The following is a 24,440-nucleotide window of genomic DNA, read 5'->3' on the forward strand; positions in this document are numbered from 1 at the left end:
TATCCTTTACGCCTTTACACAGCTCTGCTGTGGCAGGAGAGAAGGCTGAGCTAAATGATTTCATTAGCCTGCCACTTCTGGCCAGCTCCCCCTGCTCCTTTGTCACCTTTTCCAGGAGTAGAACACTCCCACCTTGCTACCTCTCTTTCTACGATGAAGGTATGCCGGGGTCACAGAAGCCTGATATGAACCTTAACATAGACAACCACTTAGTGTCCTTCCTATAACTGTCTGGAAAAGGGTTCAGGCCTCAGACCAGACTAGCCTAAGGAGTGTGAATGTTCCGGAAGGCAGGACATGACCATGACTTTCCAATCACAAAGGGATATCAATCCCTGATCCAACGTGGCCTCCTGAGGCAGGGACTGTGCCTTACAGTCTTGCTCTACACCCTTCGGTGCTGCAAACTCTCCCTACGTGTTTATGGAATGAATAAGTGAATGCCATCCTCACGACTTGTCCAGCCTGCTTTGTGCAGAGAGTGAAACTTCAGTGAGGCCCTCAGGTGATCTCTCACACTAATAACGCTGTCAAAGCACTTGCCAAGCTTTCAAAAAGGCCCTTGGTGGGATCCCATGCCTGTCTCTGCCTCTTTCCTTGTTACCTGCTGGCTGGATTTTTCTGGTGCAGGAGGCCGGGTTCAGGTCAGCTCTGCTGGTGTCTTGTGAGCATCGCAAGCCAGAATGAAGAATGTGGTATTTTTAACCACACAGAAGTCTTTTATTTTTATGTAGCTAAATGTATCTACCTTTCCTTTTATGACTTTAAGGCTTTGTATCCTGATAAACAGTCAGGAGCCTTCTAACATTCTTGGGTCATAAACCACCTGTGTCTTCTTCCAGGGCATCTATTGCTTCATTTATTTTAGACTTAATTACTTAATACATTAGGAATTTATGTGCATATGGAGTAAGAGAGGGGTCCATATTCACTTTTTCTAAACAGCCAGTTGTACCCACATTATTTAAGGAATAATCTCTCTTTTCACACAGATCTTAAAATGCCACTTTACAGGGCGCCTGGGTGGTTCAGTTGGTTAAGCGACTGCCTTCGGCTCAGGTCATGATCCTGGAGTCCCGGGATCGAGTCCCACATTGGGCTCCCTGCTCAGCAGGGAGTCTACTTCTCCCTCTGACCCTCCCCCCTCTCATGCTCTATCTCATTCTCTCTCTCAAATAAATAAATAAAATCTTAAAAAAAAATGCCACTTTACTATAACTAAATTCCATATAGATGTGTTCACTGATCTTTTTCCACGACTCGATTTTTTCTCCAAACTAAATTGGTTTAATTATTGTAGTGTCATATCATTTTAATATTCAGTTAGGCTAATCTCTCTTAATTATACTTCTGTTTCAGAAGTTCATATATTTCACTGTGCAAAATGAAGAACAGTACCATTTTGCCATATCTCTTAAAAAGAGTCTGCTGGTATTTTAATCGGGATTTCCCTTCTTTTACAGAGAGATTTAGGGGAAATGAACATTTTTACAAGATGGTGTTTTGTTATCCGAGAGCACGGTAGCTCTCTCTAATGGCTTAAACATTTCATGTTCCCGAAGGTAATTTTTAAATTTTCCTCACAGCATTCCTGTATGTTACACTTCACTTCAAATGTCTTCTTCTTAATGCTTAGTATGCTTAATTACCATTTTTTAAAATTCTAATAACATGCTGTTTCCTGTTTTGGAATACTTCTCTACCACTTCTCCATTTTGCAAACTCCACTCATTTTTCAAGGCCCTGTTCCAATATCACTTGCTTGTAAAGTTTTCTTTGGCCCAATATCCACCAGGATGGACCAATGTCCTTCCTCTGTGCTCCTTCAACATCTTACATGTACCACCATCACATCATTGGCCCCTTGCAGCTTCTGTACATAGCTTGCTCACCTTCCCTAGTGGGAGAGCTCTGTAAGTAGAGGAGCTAGGGCCCCCCACTCCCCCCACCCCCCTAAGCCTGGCTCATAGCAAGCACTCAGTGATTACATCAAAGTGAATGAGTGAATGAATGAATGAATGAATGCCATATGCTTCTTCATGTTTCAGTAGCATTTTTGCAGTGCTAACGATAATGTTGACACATAGTAAAATTTGCAACAATGTGATAACAGGTTTTTTTCCTTAAATACAAGCCATGTTTAAAAATGCAGAAAATTATCTCATGAGAAATCATAAATAATTAAGAAATAAATACTAGATACATTATTTTCTTGGCATATATTTCAGCCTAATATAAAGAGGCAGTGTTATGGTGGGTAGAGCATACTGTGGCTTTAACAAGACCTGAATTTAAATCTTGGATCAACCACTTATTAGCTAGATGGTCTCAGGCAAGTTACTTCTTCTCTGCCTCATTTCCTCTTCTGTAAAATGGGCACAATAAATGTCCTCATAATAGAATGTTTTGTCCAAGCAGAGTGCTTGATTTCCTGCTCCTCAAACCTGTTGCTTCTATACTCTTCCCCATCCCTCTGTAGGTCCTAGCTCCTCTACTTACAGTTAATTACATGCCATACTCACAAGTGCTAAGATGAAGAAGAAGAAGAAGAAGAAGAAGAAGAAGAAGAAGAAGAAGAAGAAGAAGAGGAGGAGGAGGAGGAGGAAGAGGAAAAGGAAGAGGAAGAAGGAGAAGGAGAAGAAGATGAAGAAGAAGAGGAAGAAGAAGAAGAAGAAGAAGAAGGAAGAGGAGAAGGAGGAGGAGGAGGGGAGGAGGGAAGGAGAGGGAGAAAAGAGAAGAAAGGGACAGAAAAAAGGAAGCATCCTCAATTCTCTCCCTTTCATTCCATGCTTCCAACCCACCAGCAAGTCCTATAAGCACTTCCTTAGAAATAGTTGCAGAACCCAGTGACTTCTCACCAGCTGCTCTCCCACTATCTGGTCTAAGTCACCATCTTCTCTTGTTCTGACCATTACAAAAATGGTCAATAATGGTCAGTAGCCTCCTCACTGGTCTTCCTGCTCACTACCACCTATTCTCCACATTGTTGACCAAGCAATCCTTTTAAATTCCATCAAATCAAGTCACAACTCTGCTGAGAACTACCCAAGGCTCTCCTATCTCAGTCAGTCTCACTTAGAGGAAAACTCAGGTCCTCACAGTAACCTGCAAGGATGACAATCCCCTCCCCCCCCATCTCTGCAACTTCATCTTCCTCCTTCTCGTCTGTCCTCTCTGACCCACCCATACTGGCCTCCCTGCTGGTCCCCAAGATAGACCTCAAGCCTTTGCATTATTTGTCTCACTGTCTAGAAAACCCTCTGTCTAGAAAACACACTGTCTAGAAATTTGCATGACCCTCCTCATTTCCTTTGGGTCCCTGCTCAAATGTCACTTTATCAGAGGCTGCCCACTATCATCCCATATAAAAAAGCACCTTCCCTGCTCTCATTTCCCTAGCATTCTCTCTTCTACTTGTTCTTTGTTTTTCTTTATAGCCCTTTATCACCACCTGTCACATTATATGTTTATTTGGTAAGTGGCTGTCTTACCCCAATACCTAGAACAACCTGAGCACTTAGCAGGTGTTCAGCTAATACTTACTGAATGACTGGACACACGAATACATGATTTATAACTATATTTCTACAATTTCTATAAAGTCTAGCCACAGAATAGATTCTCCTCAAATAAACAGTAACTAAGGAGCTGGTGAGAAAACTAAACCATCACGGACGCTCATGCTCATTACTTAACCCAATTGCTTAAATGAATCAAAATAAAGATTCCCTTGTTTTACACAGAACAACAACAACAAAAGTCTCCCTGGAATCCATTAGAGATTGCCAACCTAAACCTCTTTTCTACATTTTTTGTAACATTTAAAAATTATGGCTTTCCCCCCTCCCTCCTTCCCCCAGACTCTGGGACTCCTCTCCTTCTGTTCATTCCTATTTGGAGCTGAAAGCCAGAAATAGCTGTTTACTTCATTATCCTCATTTCCCTGCATTGTTACCATTCAGTTCTCTGGTGGCTACCCTGTGGTGGATGTGTTTTGTAAATGAATTCTCAATAAGTTGGAGAAGAAAAGCATGAGTAAAGACCATGGACACAGTCTTAAGCAAAACATATGACAGGGTATTTTCTTTAGGAAAAACTATGAATTGACTAACAGTTTTATATATACCATCAAAGTATTATTTTCATATGTAATGATACCATAGAGCTACAGAAAGAACACACTGTATGAAGAACTTTAATTTATTAAAATGTGAACAGTAATCATTTTGTATGTAGAGTGCTTCCTCTTATAAGCCCGAAAAAAAAAATTATCTAACAAAGGACCAAAGTCATATGATCTCTAATTAATCAGCAAGTAATTTTTGAGTGCTTGACCCACAACTCCTGCTTTCTCTTTTATTCTAATGGAGGGCTCAGTAAGACAAAGGATTTTATATGTACATCTACTAAATAAGGACTTGCCCATCCAGTTATCATAAAACAAAATATGAACAAATTCCCTAGAGTAGTAAATGCATATTACATAATTTTCCCAATAAAATAATGCAACGTACTAGGGAAATACATCTCCAATACATCGGAGAGAGTCATCAAGTAGGGAGTCAGTCCAAGGATAATCATAGGTAAATCAAACATTTTAAAGCTGCTTTGAAACTACATTAACTGGAAAAAAAGAACCGTTCATTTAAAATGACTGTGGGTGGGGGCACGTGGGTGGCTCAGTAGGTTACGTGTCTGACTCTTGATTTCAGCTCAGGTCATGATCTCAGGGTTGTAAGACCAAGGCCCACGTTGGGCTCCAAGATTCTCTCTCTCCCTCTCCCCTGCCCCTCCCCCCTCTAAAAAATAAAAAAATTAAAATAAATAAAATGACTATAGAGGGACCAAAGACACTAAACATTTCCATTCCATAACAGCTCTGCACTAGATAATTTACCCCAATAGAAGGTAAATTCTATTTTAGAATGTGAATTACCACCCCCCTCAAAGAAAACACAAATACACCAAAAATTCATTTGGGTTTGACTTTGTACTAAATGTTATTGTTTGTCTCTAGTAGTAATTACATCTGAACATACCAAGTTGCCATGAAAGGGAACAGCCCAGATAAGTGCTAGATTTATGGGGAAGAAATAGCCAGCCCAGTATTTAATTTAAATTTTGATGCTGATAATATACAATGTAGCTAATATTACAGATAGATATTCAGAAATTGACCAAAATTGTATCTTCCGAGACAAAAGAATACAACCTCACCAAAGCATGTTCTGGCTAGAAACTATCAGTTAGGAAAGCCATGGTCCCAGTTTGCCTGGGATAGCCCTACTGTCTGACTGTTGTCCGGTATCCCATAGGTTTAGCATTTGTCCTACACAGAAATATCCCATTTGTCTGATGACTTATTTGGTACATGCAAAACACAGTATATATTTAAATGTGAGCAATAAATGTTGATCAGCCCCTAACTGCCCCAGCCTCATTCAATCACAAATTCCAACCCCCTTTAATATTTTTCTACCCCCAAATCATGACAATCCTTATCCCAGAGTGTTCATTAAATATTTGTTAAATTACTTCATTAATTAATATATCAGTATCATCAGTCCAGAAATGGATGAGAATTGGAATAAATCTGGCTACTTTGGGAGAAAGGTTGAATAAATATTATCTGATTGATTATCAGTGAGTAAGGTCAAAAGACCAAAAGAGTTAACTACTGCCCATCACAATCTTCTTGCTTGCTGTCAAGAAATTTACAGATAAATGGTTGACATTTCTGTTCTTGGGGGAAGAGGAGAGAAGAAAGCATATATTTTCTTAAATGGAATTCCCTTTTATAACTGACATAAAATGCAACTCCACTGGCTTCTCTTCTCAATAAAGAACAAATGTAATAATTAATTTATACTAGCAAATACTTCCTTTTTTTTTTACTCAAATCCAATCTATTTTCAATTTTTAATAATCTTATTGTAGCTACATCAATCCCTCTATTGCTCTCATATATTCTCCCTCTCTCTCTCTTCCTCTATCATTCTCTGTCCCTCTCTATCTTTTTTTTTTACCCTTAAAACAGTTTCCTCTCCAGTTTGTATGTGAGTTGGTTCTGGCCTCAGGCTGTTGTCTGTGACAGAATGATGATACTTGTGCTCTAGACCATGAGGTATTCACAAAGGCAGCAAAGAGCATCCCCTAACGTGCATGTGAGAAAACAAGAGATAAGAATGGAAGTGCCTCAGGTGAGCCTGCAGGAAACGGAGGGCTTGTTCTTTCCATAGGCTAGAGTCATAGGTACCTGTGGAACCTTGCCATGCTGTCTCCAAGATGGGTAGACAAGATGGGCTACAGAAGACAACAAATCTAGACAGCTGGGTTTTCAATGATGTATGTATGGTTATGAACTCTAGGAAGGCTCAACAGATGTTTATGGGATGGATGGATGGATGGATGGGCGGACGGACGGAAGGATGATATTCCTAGAGACAGCTACTTTAACCAGGGTGAAATGCTAACCACTCACATTCCTTTTCCTTTCTCTATCCAAGTACATTGGAAACCAGGGATTAAGCAGATAATGGGCAGCCACAAGTGAAGTACATTTGAGGTCTTACTAAGTAGCATTTGTGAATGGAATGTCAAAGTGCATCAAGTGATTAGTACTACTTATATCAATGAATACTAATATAGAAGTTAGAGAAGAACCTGAAACCATAGGCTCATGAAAAAGAAATATTTCTCCCATAAAAGATGATAAAGACTAATTTACCATCTCAAAGGAAATATTCCATAAATTTTACAAAATTTCATCTTTCATTTTAATGGGCTCCATTAATTAGTGCTGTTTTGTTCTTCCCTCGAACTGAGGGAGCTGGTAAGGTGCATATAAAAATAGGATCAAGTTAAGAACACACACTTCTCCCGGGGGAATGGCCTCATCCTTCCCCTTGCTATAGATGAGCATGTTGTTTGGCTCTTCTGTATTCAACCTTCCCATGTGCCAGCATTCTTAGCACTGGGATGTTCTGGCGGCAAGTATGAAGCTAAGGATAAGGATGACAGCCTAAGCTGCCATATAAAAGGAAACACAAGAGTGGGCTTTTGGCAAGATTTCTACCTCAATGAGAACTGCGGTCAGGAGAAAATGTAACTCCCTGCAGCATTATTTGGTGAAAAAATACCATTTCTAATGTGTATTGTGGGCAGTTGCACAACCAGGGATGAGTTGTTACCTGAATGCTACCAGGAACAGACCTCTCACTTCCCTTCTCTGCATTTGCAGTTCTCTATTTAGGAAAAGACTTTGATGTAAAGGCTTACTAGTTTCATACATCATCCCCTTGTCTCCCTGTTCTTCTTCCTCCCCTCACCACAAATCTCGTGCCCCCTATTTCCCAGACTTCTTCCTCCCCGCATACACTGCACTCTCACTCCTCCATGTTTCCACCTGTGCTGTCCCTTCTGGAAGGAATGCACATCATTAGTGTTCTGCCTGCCAAATTCATACTCATCCTCCAGGGTCCAACCCAGATTCTATCTCCTCTGTGAAGCAAAGCTGCTCTGGTTATCAGCAGCCACAATTAGTTGACCCTCCCATACCAGCGTGATTACTCCTAAATGATAATCTTTATCACATCCTATTCTTGTCAGCTGTGTACATAACTTTACACACACACACACACATACACACGCACACCCCTAACTCAGTTTATGTTCTTCTGAGATGAGGACTAACCTTTTTTCATTGGATATAACTAGTCCCTAACAGAATAAGGCATGCTATCATATTAAGTGATGTAAGCTTCCAAATAAGATCAGAAACATGTACATGTTCATCAAATCAGTTATTTAAGAATTTGACTAATCCTCAGAAACACACAGACATAATACAAACAGAACATCCATAAAATCCAAGAACACGCATATCAAGTGTATTAGAATAGTTGCCTACGTGGAAAAAAAGGAATGGGAGAGGCGCCTGCTGGTCCAGTCAGAGGAGCATGCAACTCTTGATCTCAGGGTTGTGAGTTCAAGCCCCACATTGGGTTTAGAGATTACTAAAAAAATAAATAAACTTTAGAATAAATAAATAGAGGGGCACCTGGGTGGCTCAGTTGTTAAGTGTCTGCCTTCAGCTCAGGTCATGATCTCAGGGTCCTGGGATCGAGCCCCGCATCAGGCTCCCTGCTCCGTGGGAAGCCTGCTTCTCCCTCTCCCACTCCCTCTGTTTGTGTTCCCTCTCTCGCTCTCTCTCTCTGTCAAGTAAATAAATAAAATCTTAAAAAAATAAAATAAAATAAATAAATAGATAGATCAGTTCATCAGTCGGATGAACTGATGATGACAATGAGCCATAACCTGAGAAAATATGATTAACTCAAACTTTTCTACCTGAGGTCTGAAAACTAAAAATAAATAAATAAATAAATAAAAGGTAATGCTATTTACAGATACAATGTGGGAACAATTTAATCTTCTGAAAATCTTTTCTGAAACATGATTCTCCCACTTATGAGATACTGATGTCAAAAACTATTTCTCTTATGTAAAAAAAAAAATCTATTTATTGAATTACAACCCATTTGTTTTAAATACAAGTGCTAGAAGTGTAATGTGTTGCTCTTTTGATTTTTTTTTCATATCAAAACTAATAATGGCTAAACTTGGCTTTCAAAAATGTCTTGTCTTCAGTTTGATAAACCGCTTGAGGCTCTGTAACTCAGAGGAGAAAAACTTAGCTAATACAGGCCAGAAAAATGGACCCTATATAACACCAAATAAAAACCCTCCATGCATTAATCTTTATAGCATCACCATGAGAAACTGATAAAGGTGATGCAACTGGTAGTTATAACAGCCATCCAATTCCAGGAAGAAGTAAGAGAGAGAAAGAAGAAACAGGACGGAAGTCCCCCCTTTATCAATGAACAGAGACAAGTTGGTTGAGCCCCACCATAAACATGGAAGCGGAAGAAGTCAGCAAAAAGAGTATAGCTCTGATTCTTATAGTCCCCCTGCACCCCAACACCGTGGAGGAACCACTGTCCAGCAGAGGGCTTTACTGCTACTCTAGAAAGCTGATGGCAGCCCTCACTGCCTCTTGGCCCTCAGCAGATACTGCCCAGGACTCAGCATCGTCTGCAACCAAAGCCCCTAATGCCAAAGTGAGGACACTTGAGGCCAACTGCATCCGACTCTCTCTCTCATTCCTGCAGTCTGACTCATGGAAACAATGAAGAGCCCCCATCCCTGTTCATTTCCTCTCCCCTCTCATCCCCTTCCGTCTTGTGCTTCTTCCCTCTGACTGCACATCTTCCACCACTTACAACCTTCCACTGTGCTGTCTGGAACCACAGTTCCTTGTAAACAAAACTCCCTACATCCTTGGCCTTTCCCTGAAGTGCCCTCTTCCATCTGCTGACTCAGCTGAGATTTGGCTCTCCTCTCCCTGGCAAGCATGCCATCCTGCACCAACATGCTTTCCAGGTCAACACACATCGTACTGTTTCCTTTCTATGCCCCGTCCCGAAAAAGCCCATCCCTCAATCCCATCCTTTGTCATCTGGCTCATCTAAGAATCCAGCTCATTCTCCAAGAACACAAGTCTGTTTTCTTCAAGATCTCACAGTCCTTACCCCCACGGCTGTATTCAGGGCCACTCTTTTGTATCACCATAATACTCTATATATCCCATATTATCTTTCTCTTTCTCTCTGCTCTCAGCATATCCTATTATTATAAGTATTTATGTATTTGTCTCTTCCATAAAACTGTGAGCTCCTTGACAATGTATACTGGGTCCTGTTCACCAGTTGCTGGCACATAACGGTGTTCGATAAATGTTGAATAAATGAATAAAAACCTATGTTCCTGACTTGAAAAAAATGAATGAATGGGGAGGAACTGTACATTTTTTCTTTATTGGATTTTTCTCTCAAACTATGTCTACTTGTTAGAAAACAACACAATGATGTACTCAAAGAAAAGCCAGCTGTCTCCTCTCCCCACCCTTGCCTTTGAGGTAACCTTGGTGTGTACCGCTCTATGGTATTCTCTGTGCTCACCGAGCACACACATATGCACACGTATGGATTCTTCTCAGTTTACAAAACTGGGATAATGTATTACATACACTTTATTCTAAAACTTGCCCTTTTTCACTTAACAATGTATCATGGCCCTCGCTCCAGACCAAACACTTTATGGATCTAACTCATTCTTTCTAATAGTTGCATAATAGTCCATCATATGGATGTACCGTAACTTAGTCACTCGTTCCCCAGTGGATGAACATTCAGATTTCTTCCAGTTTTATGGAAGTTCTGAAAGCAAAGATTATGATCTAACATTTCTAGAGCATACATACTTTGAGGTCTTTCTCTGCCAGTGCAATGGACTCTACCCACACACACCTGCACCTTTCTTCTCAAGACTCAAGCTTCTGAAAAGCTAGTGGGCTCATGATCTCTTATGTGATCTCTTATGTGTACACTGCCACGTGTCTTGTACAGACTAGGTACTTAATATTTATTATATTTAACCAAATCTAACTAGATAGAAACTTCCAGGCAGTATGCACAGTACATACTGCTTGCCATGCCTCATTCTTAACTTTATATATTTGTTTGAATTTATAATATATTACTTTATAATTTAAATATTTAGTATATCCATTAATTTGCTAATATAAAATATTTTTATTATATTAATATATTACTAATGAATTGTAATACATTACTTTTATAATTCATATGCAGCTTTTTTTCAAAACTTGCTGGATGATACAGAACCCTGAATTAGAAGAAACAAGTTCTAATTCAGTGGCTGCCAAATCTGCGTGTACATAAGAATCCATTGGGGGCCGATTAAACATTCAGATTCCCAGGCCTCTCCATGAATATTCTGACTCAGTAGATCTGAAACAGAGCCCTCACATCAGTATGTCAAATATTCCAGATGATTTTATTGCTGTATTGTAATGGTTTTTAGAATAACCTGGGGAGCTTTTCACATACATGGATTTGGGGGCTCTGCCTTCAGAGTTTATGAGTCATTAGATCTGGAATGAGGCCTGGGAATCAACATTTTAAAAAGATTACCTAGACTATTTTCTCCAGTTTGGGAAACTCTATTCTAAGTGTGGTAATTTCCTCTAGTTGGCAACCCAAAAATCAAGATATGATGGCTCCATTTAGGCCTTTAGTAGTAAAAATACAACACCAAATTAAAAGCCTTTGATGAAAATATTCTAAAAGACCACAAGATGGGAATGTCTTAACTTGCCCTATCACGAAATTAAAGAATATTTTTTATTGTTAGCTTGAATGGTGAATTGAATTTTAGGACCTTGTTTCTATCTTAAAGGCCAGATGAATTAAAGAATGATCTTTTCTCTCTAAAATTTTTAATAAAATCACTTCTTTATGAAATTCAATAGTTTTCAATGTTTAAAAAATATTTCTACCCCACCATAACCTATAAGCCTAGATATTAGAAATAAGCAGAGATCATTTCTTAGATCAATGAAATTTATCTTTCCAAATGTCTAAAGACCTTCCCACTTATAAATTAGGTATTTAAATAGACATATTAACTTTCTGACCCTGAAGCTTTATCTCTTCTTTCAGGAGTATAGGTGAGAGCAGATACTGAATTAGAAAACCACAGCAAAGCTCAGAGTTTTGACATCTTTTGTAAAAAATAAATGGCAAATAGACATTTTTCCACACCAGCTCAATTCAACAGCTACTCTACTAGGTACTCTGCTAATCACTTAGAATTGTTTTTTTTGTTTGTTTGGTTGATTGGTTGGTTGTTTTTGTTGTTGTTTTTATAAATTCATAAAAATAAAAGTGCTTCATAAAAACATTAGAAAAATCCTGAGTTGTTGGTAATACGTAAGAAGTTCTGGTGTTCTGGTCCTCAAAACTGAAGTAGGAGGAAACAGAATGGGAATAGCAAGTTAATAATAGCACGGATCAAGTGGCCTTTTTTCCTTCACTCTGTGATTACCAAATGCCCATGAATGTATTGGGAATTCCAACTTCCTTACAAAGGCCATCTCCTTTAAACTCAAGTATAGGGCATTTTCTCTCTCTTCTTGGTAAATCAATGATTGGGATGTTTACTATAATATTCAAAGGACTAATAATGAAAAGGCAGTAAAACAAAGTGATGTGATCAGAAGTCAGACAGACCTGGATGGAAATCAGGACCGGCCACTTACCAACTATTTGAGCTCAGGCAAATTACACAATCTCTCAATACCTCAGTTCCTTCATCTGTGAAATGGGGAGGTAATAATGTATCTACTTGACAGTTATTGTGAAAATTAAATGATTTAATACATGTAAAGTACCTAACATAGTAAGTATGCAATAACTGATATTAATTATCATGGGTTTTTGCCCCTGCAAAAATATTATTAGTCAGATTTTTAACTGTTAAATGCAAAATTATTAACAGAGTTGAAGAGAAAACAAGACAACTGGGTCACATGTCTATGTCTGACTCCAAATCATCCTTCTTGAAACAAGGTTCAAGAAGAAATAGTTGAGAAATATTGGGAAATATCTAAACCCAACCCAGGGCTCTAGCCCTCTGAATCCCTGGGGCCATCCTCATTCATATCCTCAGATAAACCACAGAGACCCCATAATAGAAGGGGCCAGAGACAAGGCGAAACTTCCAGGTACGTGTATGTGGGGGTGGGGGTGGGGGGAATTGGTTTCTTAATCAACTTGATGCTTCCTAGGACATACCAGGTTCCCAGTAGTTATGTGGCTCCTATGGTAGGCAAGGTACCGTACTAAGGGGTTTGGGTGATGTAAAGCTGGGTCAGAAGTGGACTCTGACCACAGAGAGCTTTACAACCTATGAGCGATATTCCTCCCATGTTCCTTGTTGTACTTAGGACAGAGCTCAGGACCAAAAGCCTCGGTGTTAGAACACAGTTCAGAGATTATACAGCTGGGGTCGCTTGGAAGATCCATACACACACCCAGAGTCCTATAAACATATCTGTCCCACCCTCCTTTTTCTTTCTTTAATCACAAATCATTAGGCAACATTAGGCAGGTAGTATCTGGGGGCCTCACGTCACCTCTGGAGCCCAGTATTTACAAATGTAAATTCTGTCATTCCACCTAACCTTTACCACCCCATTTCCAGGTATGGAACCAACCAACCATATGGCCAGATCAACAAAGACCAGTCTCCTTAAAAAGGAATTTAAACATTAGAAATTAGTCTATTCATTACATGCCCCAGAGCGAACCCTGAAAAGCAGCACTAAATCATCCAACAGATGTTATTAAATTCCTTAACTGCCCCCCTCCAAAAGCAGGGTTAACCCTTCAGAGTCAAAAAAAAAAAAAAAGAGAGAGAGAGACAAAAACAACTCTGCAACTCCTCTTACAAGTTTTAGGGTATCAAAAGGGTGGTACTTATTGCTTTGCAAATACCCTTTCTAAAGATAATCAATATTTTCCTTAAATGCTTATGGCAAAGCAATCGAGTCACTCATTTTAATTGCTAGCAAACTGCACAATGACTTGATCTCTTTAATATTTCACTCATAGTAGCAGCCACTGAGCTATGACTAACCCACTCTCACCAGCATCACCACTGGCTCCAGATGGCAAGAAATACATTCCCCTCACTCTTGCCTGAAAAGCAATTTGGATTTTTTTTTTTTTTTTTTTTTTTTACTTTCACCCAGTTTTACCTGCAGTAATTGTTTCACTCCAGAAAGAAAATGGGTGGGGGATGAAGATTAATGCTAAGAGGAGTACAGGTAGAGGGAATTTACTTTTTTTAGTGGGGTATAAGCACTGCAGCTTTAAATCTTACTGCATCAAGCCCTGGATTCCTTCCATAATCAAGCTGCAAAATGGTAACAAAAAGGAGGAAAAAAATACCTCTTCCTCTCTCCTGGACAGCCCTTCAGGCGGCTCCCCAGCAGGACAAGCAACGGGAAGCCCATCCCCCACGCCCTCCCAACCCAGCCGTGCGGCTCGCACAGGTGAGCCAGGCACCGACCTTGGCCCTCAGGCTTCGCCCACATCCGGGGATCAAGGTCAAGGGCGAGGGCTTCCTTCTACGCCCCCCTCCACCCCCCGCCGCCCAGAGCCCAGGGATCCGCTGCCAAAGTTTCAGGCCGGGTTGGGGCCAGCGCGGCTCCCGCAGCCCCTCGCCCTTCCGCACCTGCCCGGCCCGCCCTGGTCCGCGCCCTGCCCCGCCGGGCCTGGCGCGGGGTCGGGGGACGGTGCCCACCTGGTCCCCACTCACCCCTTGCAGACATGGTTCAGGCAGCAGGAGCCGAAGCAGGGAGGGCAGAGGAGAAACCCGGCAGGGCGTGGGGAGGAAAATATCCCCGAAACGCACACCAGCGCACACGCCCGCCGCCTGCCGTGGGGAGGTGGCTGGCAGCGCGGGGACGCCGCCCGCAGGACACCTGGCCGCCCGCTGGGCGCAGCGCGGCGGGCAGGCGGGGACGCTGCGACCGTGGAGACCCGCCGCCGGGCGCGGCAACGCTGACAGCCCGCGGCCCGCGCTGGGCGGGGCCCGCCTCTCCAGCCTCCCCCGCCTCCCGGCCTCCCGGGCCTCCCCCGCCTCCCCCGCCCCGGCCGGGCCCACCCTGTCCAGCGGCTGCTGGGGACGCGCCGCCGGCTCGGCTGCGGCGCCAGGCGGGGCTTTTGTCCCCGAGCGAGGTGGGGCGTGCAGTAAGGGTCTGCGTCTTCCCCTCCCCCGACTGGGATTCTTAATTTAAAACAATTAATAATAATATTGTTGCTCTTATTAGTGGCTTTACAGCCTCCTGCTTTTGGTCCCAGAGAAAGAAAGCAAGAGAGAGCTGTTCTGCTCCCTCCCCTAAGTGGTGCCCGTGGCCGGAGAGGAAGACCACGACTGCCCCGGGGGGCTTGGCCCTTAGTGGGAAGAAGGCCTTGGGCAGCTCACGCTCGGCGGTCAAAGCAAAATTAGCGACCAGCGAGCCCCTTCGAAGTCGTCCGGGTGAGATGGACTTTTCTTCCGCGACCTTTGAAGTAAAGCCCTGCAAAGCAGGGCTGAGCCTACTTGGCGTCTTGGGTGAACAGACACTCAAGGAATGCCTGTAGACACATTTGATTCACTGTTTCTACTCTGAAGTGTCAGAGCTGGGCTGGAATGGACACCAGGGCGAGCACTCCAAACAAATCCACTTTTTCAATATGCCAGGGTAAAAACGAGAAAATACAAAAACAGTCTTCTAGTGCCCAAAAGATAAACGTTGATGGTAGAGCTTGATGGTAGTAAGCAATATAACAAAAACCACCAGATCCAGAAGTTATAAACTGAAGAGGTGGAATTTTAAACTTTGAGAACAATCACAGTATCTTATTTAACCTGTAAGACTGGCAGAAGAATTCCAAGTTTCAGCAATTCACACTCACTCCCTTCTCTGTTAGCTAGTCCTCTGTACACGCTCACAATACATATTCTAGTTATTTTCTGTGTAGGCACTTCCCAAATCCATCCTGATATGTATAATAAGTCTGACAATCCAGAAGTATTCAAAGAACACATGAACATAATAGCTCTAGAAAAAATAATAAATTGGTGGATAATTGAGCATCATCAAAGAAAGCCGAATCAAATGATCATGTGGGGAAGGAAATACGAGAAAAAAGATAAGTAATAAAAATAGAAATTCTCAAATTCAACTACCAACTACAAAAATTAACTCATTTATCCATCTTGACAACATCTTTTCACTGGATTCTAGGCGAAAGACTTGCCAATAAATCACAATCCAGTTGGTTCAGTCTCAAAATAACTCTTCTTTCCGGCTATCCTCAGTCCATTATTAACCCTTCTCACCCAAAGGATGATTACACAAATAGCCCAGCTGCTCTCCCCACATCTGGTCTGCACCTCCTCCAGGTCATTCTGCCTATTACCTTGAGAACAGTTTTCCTAAAACACTATTTATACTATGGCATCTTCATATTCTAAAACCTCCAGTGCATTCCCACTGATCTCCAGATAAAGCCTCAACATTCACAGTGTCTTCATCTACACAATGAATCCATTCAACAGAATTTCATTGAAATATACTATGTACCATTCTCTATGGTAAGTACTAGAGTTATAATGGTGAACAAGATAGAAATGTCTACATGGAGCTTAAGGTCTACAGAGATTTTAAAGCCGTCTGTAATCTATCCTCTCCTACCTCTCCAGCATCATCTCTAGCTAGTCCCCTAAGGAAATACTCTGTTGTAGATGGAGTACTGTCCCTTTTCTCAATAACATCATAATATCCAATCTACCTCATTCCCATTGTTCATTCTCATTGCTCTTCCCAAATGCCCTTCTTCTTACCCAAATTAACTTATACACTGCCTCCTCACGAAATGTTCTCCAGCTACCTTAACCCACACTGATCTCCTGGTTCTCTCAACTTCTGTAGCCTGTATTTTCAGAACCACCTATTTTTACTTAATACAATGCTATGTGTTGCTATTGAACGGTTTTGTTATATGTGTATCCTGTCTCCCCAACTATTGTAAGTTCCTTGAAATCAGAGACTAGGATAGTTTTTTTTTAAGATTTTATTTATTCATTTGACAGAGGGGGGGTTGGGGAGAGCACAAGCAGGGGGAGCAGCAGGCAGAGAGAGAGGGAGAAGTAGATTCCCCGCTGAGCAAGGAGTCCGATGCAGGGCTCGATCCCAGAACCCTGGGATCATGACCTGAGCCAAAGGCAGACGCTTAACCGACTGAGCCACCCAAGTGCCCCGAGAGACTTGGATAGTTTTGTTGAATTGTTCTGGAAGTATATTACAGAACATTTTGATACCAGACACCATACTCATAAGATAGGGAGGTCCCAAAATTGTGTGTTTTTCTATCTTCATCCTTTAGTTAATATCCAGTCCTTTTCTCCAACTGCCACAACAGCTCTGGTCCTTAGAACCTCACACCAGAAATACAGGTACAGTGCAAAAGCCTCATAATGAACAGATCTTACTCTTATCCTTAAGGTGCTTATAAAAGACTAACACACTCCTGTATATAATTATAAGTCTGAAATAAGACACCTTACACAATACTGTTAGACACACAGTTAGTACTCAGTACCAAATTGACTGGCAGCTTGGGAATTTGTAAGTTTGTTGTAAAAGATTATCTTTGACTAAAGAAAGTTTGCCCTATGAGTTTAGCATTAGCCTTTGGGTTATGTATCAGTTCAGATTTTAAAATATATATGATGTGGGGCACCTGATGGCTCAGTCGGTCATGTCTGCTTTTGGCTCAGGTCATGATCCCAGGGTCCTGGGATCAAGTCCCGAGTCAGGCTCCCTGCTCAGTGGGGAGTCTGCTTCTTCCTCTCCCTCTACCCCTCTCCCTGCTCATGCTCTCTCTCTCTCTCTCAAATAAATAAATAAAATCTTAAAAAAATAAAATATATATGATTTGCTTATATTTTGGAGCTATGATACTTTGAAATGCAATCAATCATGTCATCCCAGAATCTCTTCCTATAATCTTAGAAATCTAAAACTAATTCATCCAACCATAGAGCAACCAAGTTCCTGTTAGTAGCTTAACATTCTGACAAATTTCTCATCTAAAATAACTGATAATACTTTACAAATCATTGTAAAAACAAAATGTAAGGTGCAAAGAATTTTAAAAGAAAAATCGAGCACTACTTTTTTTGAGAGAGAGAGAGTGTATGCACTTGCTTGAGAGAGTGCACTTGCTTGCACTTTTTTTTGAGAGAGTGTGCACCTGCACTTTGAGTAAGTGGGGGAGGGACGGGGGGAGGGAGAGAGAGAATCTTAAGCAGGCTTCCACACTCAGCATGGAGCCTGACACAGGGCTCAATCTTATGACCCTGAGATCATGACCTGAGCCAAAAGCAAGAGTTGGACACTTAACCACTCAGGTGCCCCTAAGTGTCAATTTTTAAAGTCAGAAAATAAAGTATATTCTATTGGTTGCAATTATAAAAAGGAGTTTATATAGACCAAAGGGAAAAAACACATTTCAGTCTGTGTTTGAAAAAAGATAAGTTACTATTTGACTCTTGCCAAAAATACCCTTTCAACTTCTAATGAAAGGAAATTCAGTGTACATTATCAGTAATTTCTATTCTCTATTGATTTTTTTTTAAGTTTTAAATTTTAATTCCAGTATAGTTAACATACAGTGTTATATTAGTTTCAGGTGTACAACATAGTGATTCAACACTTCTATACATTACTCAGTGCTCATCATGATAAGTGTACTCTTTAATCCCCATCACCTATTTCACCCATCCCCCACTCATCTCCCCCCTCCTAACCATCTTCCTTATTGATTTTTTGAATGACTGAATATGGATTCTTACTCCCACAGCTTCTTAACTGCTGACGCACCATCATTTCTCACTCTGAACCTAAACTTCTCATAAGCATCATGACAATAATTCTGCTTTTTGCATAACTTCAAGTTAAAAAAAAAAGGTAGGCTGAGCTCCTCAATGACTTTTCAGCAAATACCTTTGTAATATATTCCATGTAATAGCCAATGAGGAAGGTATGGCAAACAATTAGATAAAGTCCCTGTCCTCATAGACATTTGCATTCTAGTAGACAAATACACAAGCTGGAGAGGCTAGACCTAAGACTCTTAATTAAGCCAGGCTACTAAAAGGGGTTAAAATGATCCCACATTAGTAGCATCCCTGGCTCCCAAGAGAAGCAAACAAAAATCCTATTTTGATAAAAGCATTCTCAATTTAGACCCCCTGGATTCCATATAGGGTCAACCAAAAATGAGGTCATAATCAAAAATTACCAAATACACAGGGCACCTGGGTGGCTCAGTTGGTTAAGCATCCGACTCTTGATTTCGGTTCAGGTTATGATATCAGGTTGTGAGATCAAGCCCTGCATCAGGCTTCATGCTGAGCATGGAGCCTGCTTAAGATTCTCTTTCTCCTCCCTTTGCCCTTCTCTGCTCACACGCTCTCTCTCTCTAAAAAAAATCTTTCTTAATTTAAAAATTAAAAAAATAAGGGATGAAATATATAAGGTAATAAAATAAAGTAATAAAAGATATAAATCACAAGAGACTATAAAAAATGACCAAGTAAATTTCAAAAAGAGCCAAATAGAAGTTTAAAATATCAACAGTTAGAATTTTAAAAAAATTCAATGGATAGGTAAAACAGAAAATTAGTTGGAAAAAAGAAAGAATTACTGAAACGGAAGGTAGATATTAAAAATTACTAAGAATACAGCTCTGTAATATAAGGAAATGAATAATACAAGAAAGGTTAAGATATATGGAGAACAGAATGAGGTCTAATGTATAATACATTAATTATAATTAATAGGAGTCCTACAAGAGAATAAAAAACATGGAAGAGAGATACCATTTGAAGAAATAACAGCTGAAAACTTTATAAAAAGACAAATCCATAGATAAAGGAAATACAACATATATCAAGCAGGATGAACAAAAATCACATTGCCTTAAACTGAACAACACTAAAAACAAAGAGAAGACCTGAAAAGCAGACTAAGAGAAAAGACATAGCCTACAAAAAGATAACAGACTGACAACAGACTTCTTGATGGGAGTGATGAAAACCAGAAGACAATGAAATTCTGATTAGACTATAACTAGCCATTTAATAAACAACAAAAATACCTTTCAAAAATGAAGGCAAAATAAAGATACTTTCAGATTACACAATTAATGATTTTTCCACTAAAGTATTTATGAGGAAATGATCTCTGTTAATAGGGGGAGATGAACCATGAGAGACAATGGACTCTGGAAAACAAACTGAGGGTTCTAGAGGGGAGGGGGGTGGGAGGATGGGTTAGCCTGGTGATGGGTATTAAAGAGGGCACGTTCTGGATGGAGTGAGGTGTTGTGAACTGAATTGTGTCCCCCCAAAATAAATGTTAAAGTTCTAGTCTCCAGTGTGATGGTATCTGGACAAGGAGCCTTTGGGAGATAATTAGGCTTATTTATTTATTTTTTAAAGATTTTTAAAAATTTATTTATGAGAGAGAGAGGGAGAGGGAGCAGGGAGGAGAGGGAAAAGCAGTCTCCCCCCCGAGCAAGGAGCCCAACACGGGGCTCGATCCCAGGACCTTAGGATCATGACTCGAGCTGAAGGCAGACGCTTAACTGACTGAGCCACCCAGGTGGCCTGATAATTAGGTTTAGATGAGTCATTAGGGTGGGCTCCTTACGATAGGATTAGTACTCTTATAATAAGAAACACCAGAGTTTGTTATCGCTCTTTCTTTCCTCCTACCATGTGAGGACACAGCAAGAAGACTCCCATGCATCAGCCAGGAAGAGAGCCCTCAGCAGAAATCAACCACGCTGGTACTTGACCTTGGACTTGGTCTCCAGAACTGTGAGAAAAATTCTGTGGCATAAGCCACCCAGTCTGTGGTATTTTGTTATGGCTGTCTGAGCTGACTAAAAAAGACCCACAACTCTGTGAACATACAAAAAGACAATGAATTTTACATTTTAAATGGGTGAATTGTATGGTATATGAATAAAGCTGTTTTGAAATAAATCACCAGAAGCTCTGGGCTCAATTCCAGTCCTAAACTTCCTGGATGGGAGACCCTGGGCAAGTCATTTAACTTCCAAACTTAATGATTAACTGCTTAGGATTTTTAAATCCTGGCTCTCCCACTTGCTGCTCTTGCATCCTTAGGCATAACCTCTGTAAGCCACAGATTTCCTCATCTGAAAAATAGTTGCTTCCTCTTTGGGATTTTTAATGAATTAAAAGAGGTAATGAATGTTAAATATATCACCATAATCAGACATATGGTAAATAGTCCATAAAATTAGCTATTATTTGCTGGGTTCACAATGGACATAATAGGGGCTGCTGGCTGGCTCAGTCAGTAGAGCATGACTCTTGATCTTGGGGTCATAAGTTTGAGCCCCACATTGGGTGTGGAGCCTACTTTAAAAAAATAAATTACGGGGCACCTGGGTGGCTCAGTCAGTTAAGCCACTGCCTTCGACTCAGGTCATGATCCCAGGGTCCTGGGATCGAGCCCCGCATCGGGCTCCCTGCTCAGCGGGGAGCCTGCTTCTCCCTCTGCCTCTGCCTCCCTCTCTGCCTACTTGTTCTCTCTCTCTCTCTCTGTCAAATAAATAAATAAAATCTTTTTTAAAAATTAACTAATTAATTGATTAATTAATTTAAAAAGGTTATTGGGAGAGGAAAGTGCAATCATGTATATGAAAGAACTTTTTAATATAGACTATTGGACAAATGGTAATTATTTATTTGGTTAATAATGAGCATTTCTTATGATTCCTACACCTCTACACTCCCAGTAGAGTCCTATTTTTCACCTAGGAAGCTCCTGAACTAATGAGTGAAGACATCAACCCGTCTACCACTTCCTTCTGGAATCTTTGTTCAATTCATCTCAGCCTCTAACTGTGCCCACGTTTCAGAAATTTAAGTGATCTCATGCTTAAAATGGCTATTGGGATGTGAAGCTTACTGCTGTGTTTGATGTCAGCCAGTTCCTTGGGAACTGTGTTCTGAATGGGATCTATTCTATCCTTCAGTAAATAGTAAATGCTTTACTTACCAGTATGTGGGGGGCCTAACATAATGAAACTGTTAGTTTGAAGCAGACGGTTAGAGGCTGGTCACGCAGCATGCTGGAAAAGTTACGCATAAGTTGGCAGTAACTGGGGGGAAGTTAAGAGAAAAATTGGACCAAAAATGGAGAGATAAAGTCAAAACAGAGGAATGAGTAATTGAGTCCAGATCCAGGCCAGAACGTGAAGCTTGAAGGGCCTTTAATTTAGACATGAGGGCCAGTGACAGAGTGGAGATGTTAACTATTTCAGATGTAAGCTCTCTCACTAAAAGAAATCAGTACAAGGGAATGAAGGCAGAGGTAAGAAAAGATTTTTATTCTCTAGCAGGAGTCAGGCAAAAAAGTACAAGCTCTCCAAAGGCACTCACTCCAGGGACTATTGCCCTTAAAGGGGGAAAAAAAAAAAAGCCCACAACAAGAAGCGGGGTATTCACACAGCCTAAGAAGGGATCTGGATGTTGAATGGGACATTTGAGGGATGGGGAGTGGCAACTGGCTAATTCTAACCACCAGGGATGACGCATCTGCTGCTGGCTAGTCTCTCCTTAGTTCCAGAAGAGAGGCGAGGCACCCAAACAATGTATAACCGGATGCTCCTTCTAAACACCACAGATAGGCCAGAAAGGACACCTTAGCCACAGGAAGTTCTCGCTGTTCTGCTTCACTTACGACAAATCTATGAGTGTTGAAGACACACATTGACAAACTCTCTCAGTCATTATTTAGATACATTAAATCACACCAAAGGGACCTACAGCCCAAGGATGGCACTGCTGCTTGTAACACTGAACTGACTGAACTGTTCCATCTCTCTTCACACAGCAAGTGCAGGAAACTCATAAGTGACATGAAAAAAAATGTCCTGGTCTATAGCTTGTAACTAAACTCCAAATCAGATGTGTTTTTTTGTTTTTGTTTTTGTTTTTTAATTTTCTTTCCTTTTTATCTTTTTTTTCTTCTTTTTTTTAATATTAAAAAAATTTTTTTTTCTTTTTTTCTTTTAGTCTTCCCTTCTTTTCTTTTGTTTTTATCTTTTTACAAACCCTTGTGTCGAGGGCTGACTTTCAATAGATCGCAGCGAGGGAGCTGCTCTGCTACGTACGAAACCCCGTAAATCAGATGTTTTTAATGGCCTAAAAAATGTTCCTAGTCAGGGGCACCTGGGTGGCTCAGTCGGTTCAGCATCCAACTCTTCGTTTAGGCTCAGGTGGTGATCTCAGGTCATGAGATCCAGCCCTGTGTTGGGCTCAGTGCTGGGTGTGGAGCCCACTTGGGATTCTCTCTCTCTCCCTGTCCCTCTGCCCCTCCATCCCCCTGCTTGAGTGCATTCTCTCTCTCTCTCTCTCTCTCTCAAAAATGTTCCTAATCACTGAAAATCAACATCATATGTTACAAAAATTAGAGTAAAAGCTTCTAATACAAGTAATATTCCTGATATACAGGCAGAAAGCTCTTGCTAATAGGGTCAAAGCAATGTCAACTCCTGATGAGAAGATCACAGTGATTCTATGATTTGATTGCAGAGTCCAGCCCATGGAGTACAAAAGTGAACATCACCTTAAAGGAGTTTAGAGCTCCAGTTTATACAACCCGACATAGCTGATCTTAATGTCACATATTTGCAAAATCCCAAATTATGTAATATTCAGAGGGTGTAACTCAGAGTGCTGAAGAGAGTTTCAGAGGACCTATAAATAGTCGTAAGTATGAGATGGTGGACAATAAATCCATATTTGGTGCAGGTAAGATCATTAGTGACACCTTATGTAACATTTTTTTCTTTCACCAATTTAAAGATGTCATTCCATCATCTTTTTCCATAGTTTCTGTTGAGAAGGCTGCAATTAGTCTTACTGTTGTTTCTTTGAAGGTGAATGTCTTTTTTCCTATTTTTAAGATTTGTCTTTATCTTTCTCGGTTATCATCAGGTTGGCTATAACATACCTATGTGTGATTTTCTTTTCTTTTACCCTGTTTGGGGTTCAGTAGTCTTTTTTTTCAATCTTTGGGTTAATGGTTTTTGTTTTTTACAAATTTCTTCTGCTCTATTCTCTATTCTCTCTCTCAAGTAATAAGTAAGCTAGACTGTTTTTAGACCACTTGTGTTCCACACGTCTCAATGCCCTGTTCTCTTTCTTTTGTAACTTTTCCTTTATAGATTTCAGTTTGCATGATTTCTGTTGACCTGTCCTCAAATTCACTAACTCTGCTTTGCTTTGTCCTGTCAAACTCATCTGAAGTGTGTTTTACTTCATGCAGTATATTTTTCATTTCTAGAATATGCATTTGATTGTTTTTTATAGATTCTAATTTTCTGCTGGACTTCTCTTTTTATTCATTTTTCCATATTTTTGTTAACTTGTTAATCATAAATATATTTATATTCATATAAATATAATCATAATTATATTTAAAGTTCTTGTCAGTTAACTGTAATACATAATCATCTGTGGCTTTGCTTGTATTGTCTATTTTTTCTCTTGATTATTGGCCATATTTTCCTACCTTTTCATACATTTTGTAATTTTTATTGTATGCCAGACTTTGTATACAGGAATCCAGAGGCTGCAGATGATGTCATCTTCCATTAAATAGGCAGATCACCTCAACCAAAACAGGTATATCTTTGTCCCTATTCCTCAGGTGTGGCCCTCCTGGCTTTTGATTGAGAGCCTCCTAGGTCTCTATCCCTTCAGTTCTTCAGAATCGGTTCTGTCATTTAGAGGTTTTGAGTTTAGCTTTTTGCCTTCTGACCCCAATCAGCTTCAATATTTAGCAAATGTTTTAAGGGGGTAACTGACTATATATTTGTGCCAGGATCTCTCCTTCTGGTGGGACTTTGTCTCCC

General features: G+C 40.5%; 1 protein-coding gene across 2 annotated transcripts in view; it reads right to left on the reverse strand.

Annotated features, from left to right (window-relative positions):
- Positions 1-14,478, reverse strand: part of ABLIM1 (actin binding LIM protein 1) — a 291,744-nt gene extending 277,266 nt beyond the window's left edge. Inside the window, exon 1 of one of the 2 annotated variants that reach the window (XM_032423132.1) lies at positions 14,248-14,478. In XM_032423132.1, the coding sequence (XP_032279023.1) occupies positions 14,248-14,260 (13 nt within the window). In that variant the 5' untranslated portion in view covers positions 14,261-14,478. Of the gene's footprint in view, positions 1-13,877; positions 14,027-14,247 lie in introns of those variants that run through there. The other variant, XM_032423138.1, reaches the window with a different exon arrangement.
- Positions 14,479-24,440: the final 9,962 nt, after the last annotated feature.

Source organism: Phoca vitulina, unplaced genomic scaffold (assembly GCF_004348235.1).
Source record: "Phoca vitulina isolate PV1807 unplaced genomic scaffold, GSC_HSeal_1.0 scaffold28, whole genome shotgun sequence".
NCBI lineage: Eukaryota > Metazoa > Chordata > Mammalia > Carnivora > Phocidae > Phoca > Phoca vitulina.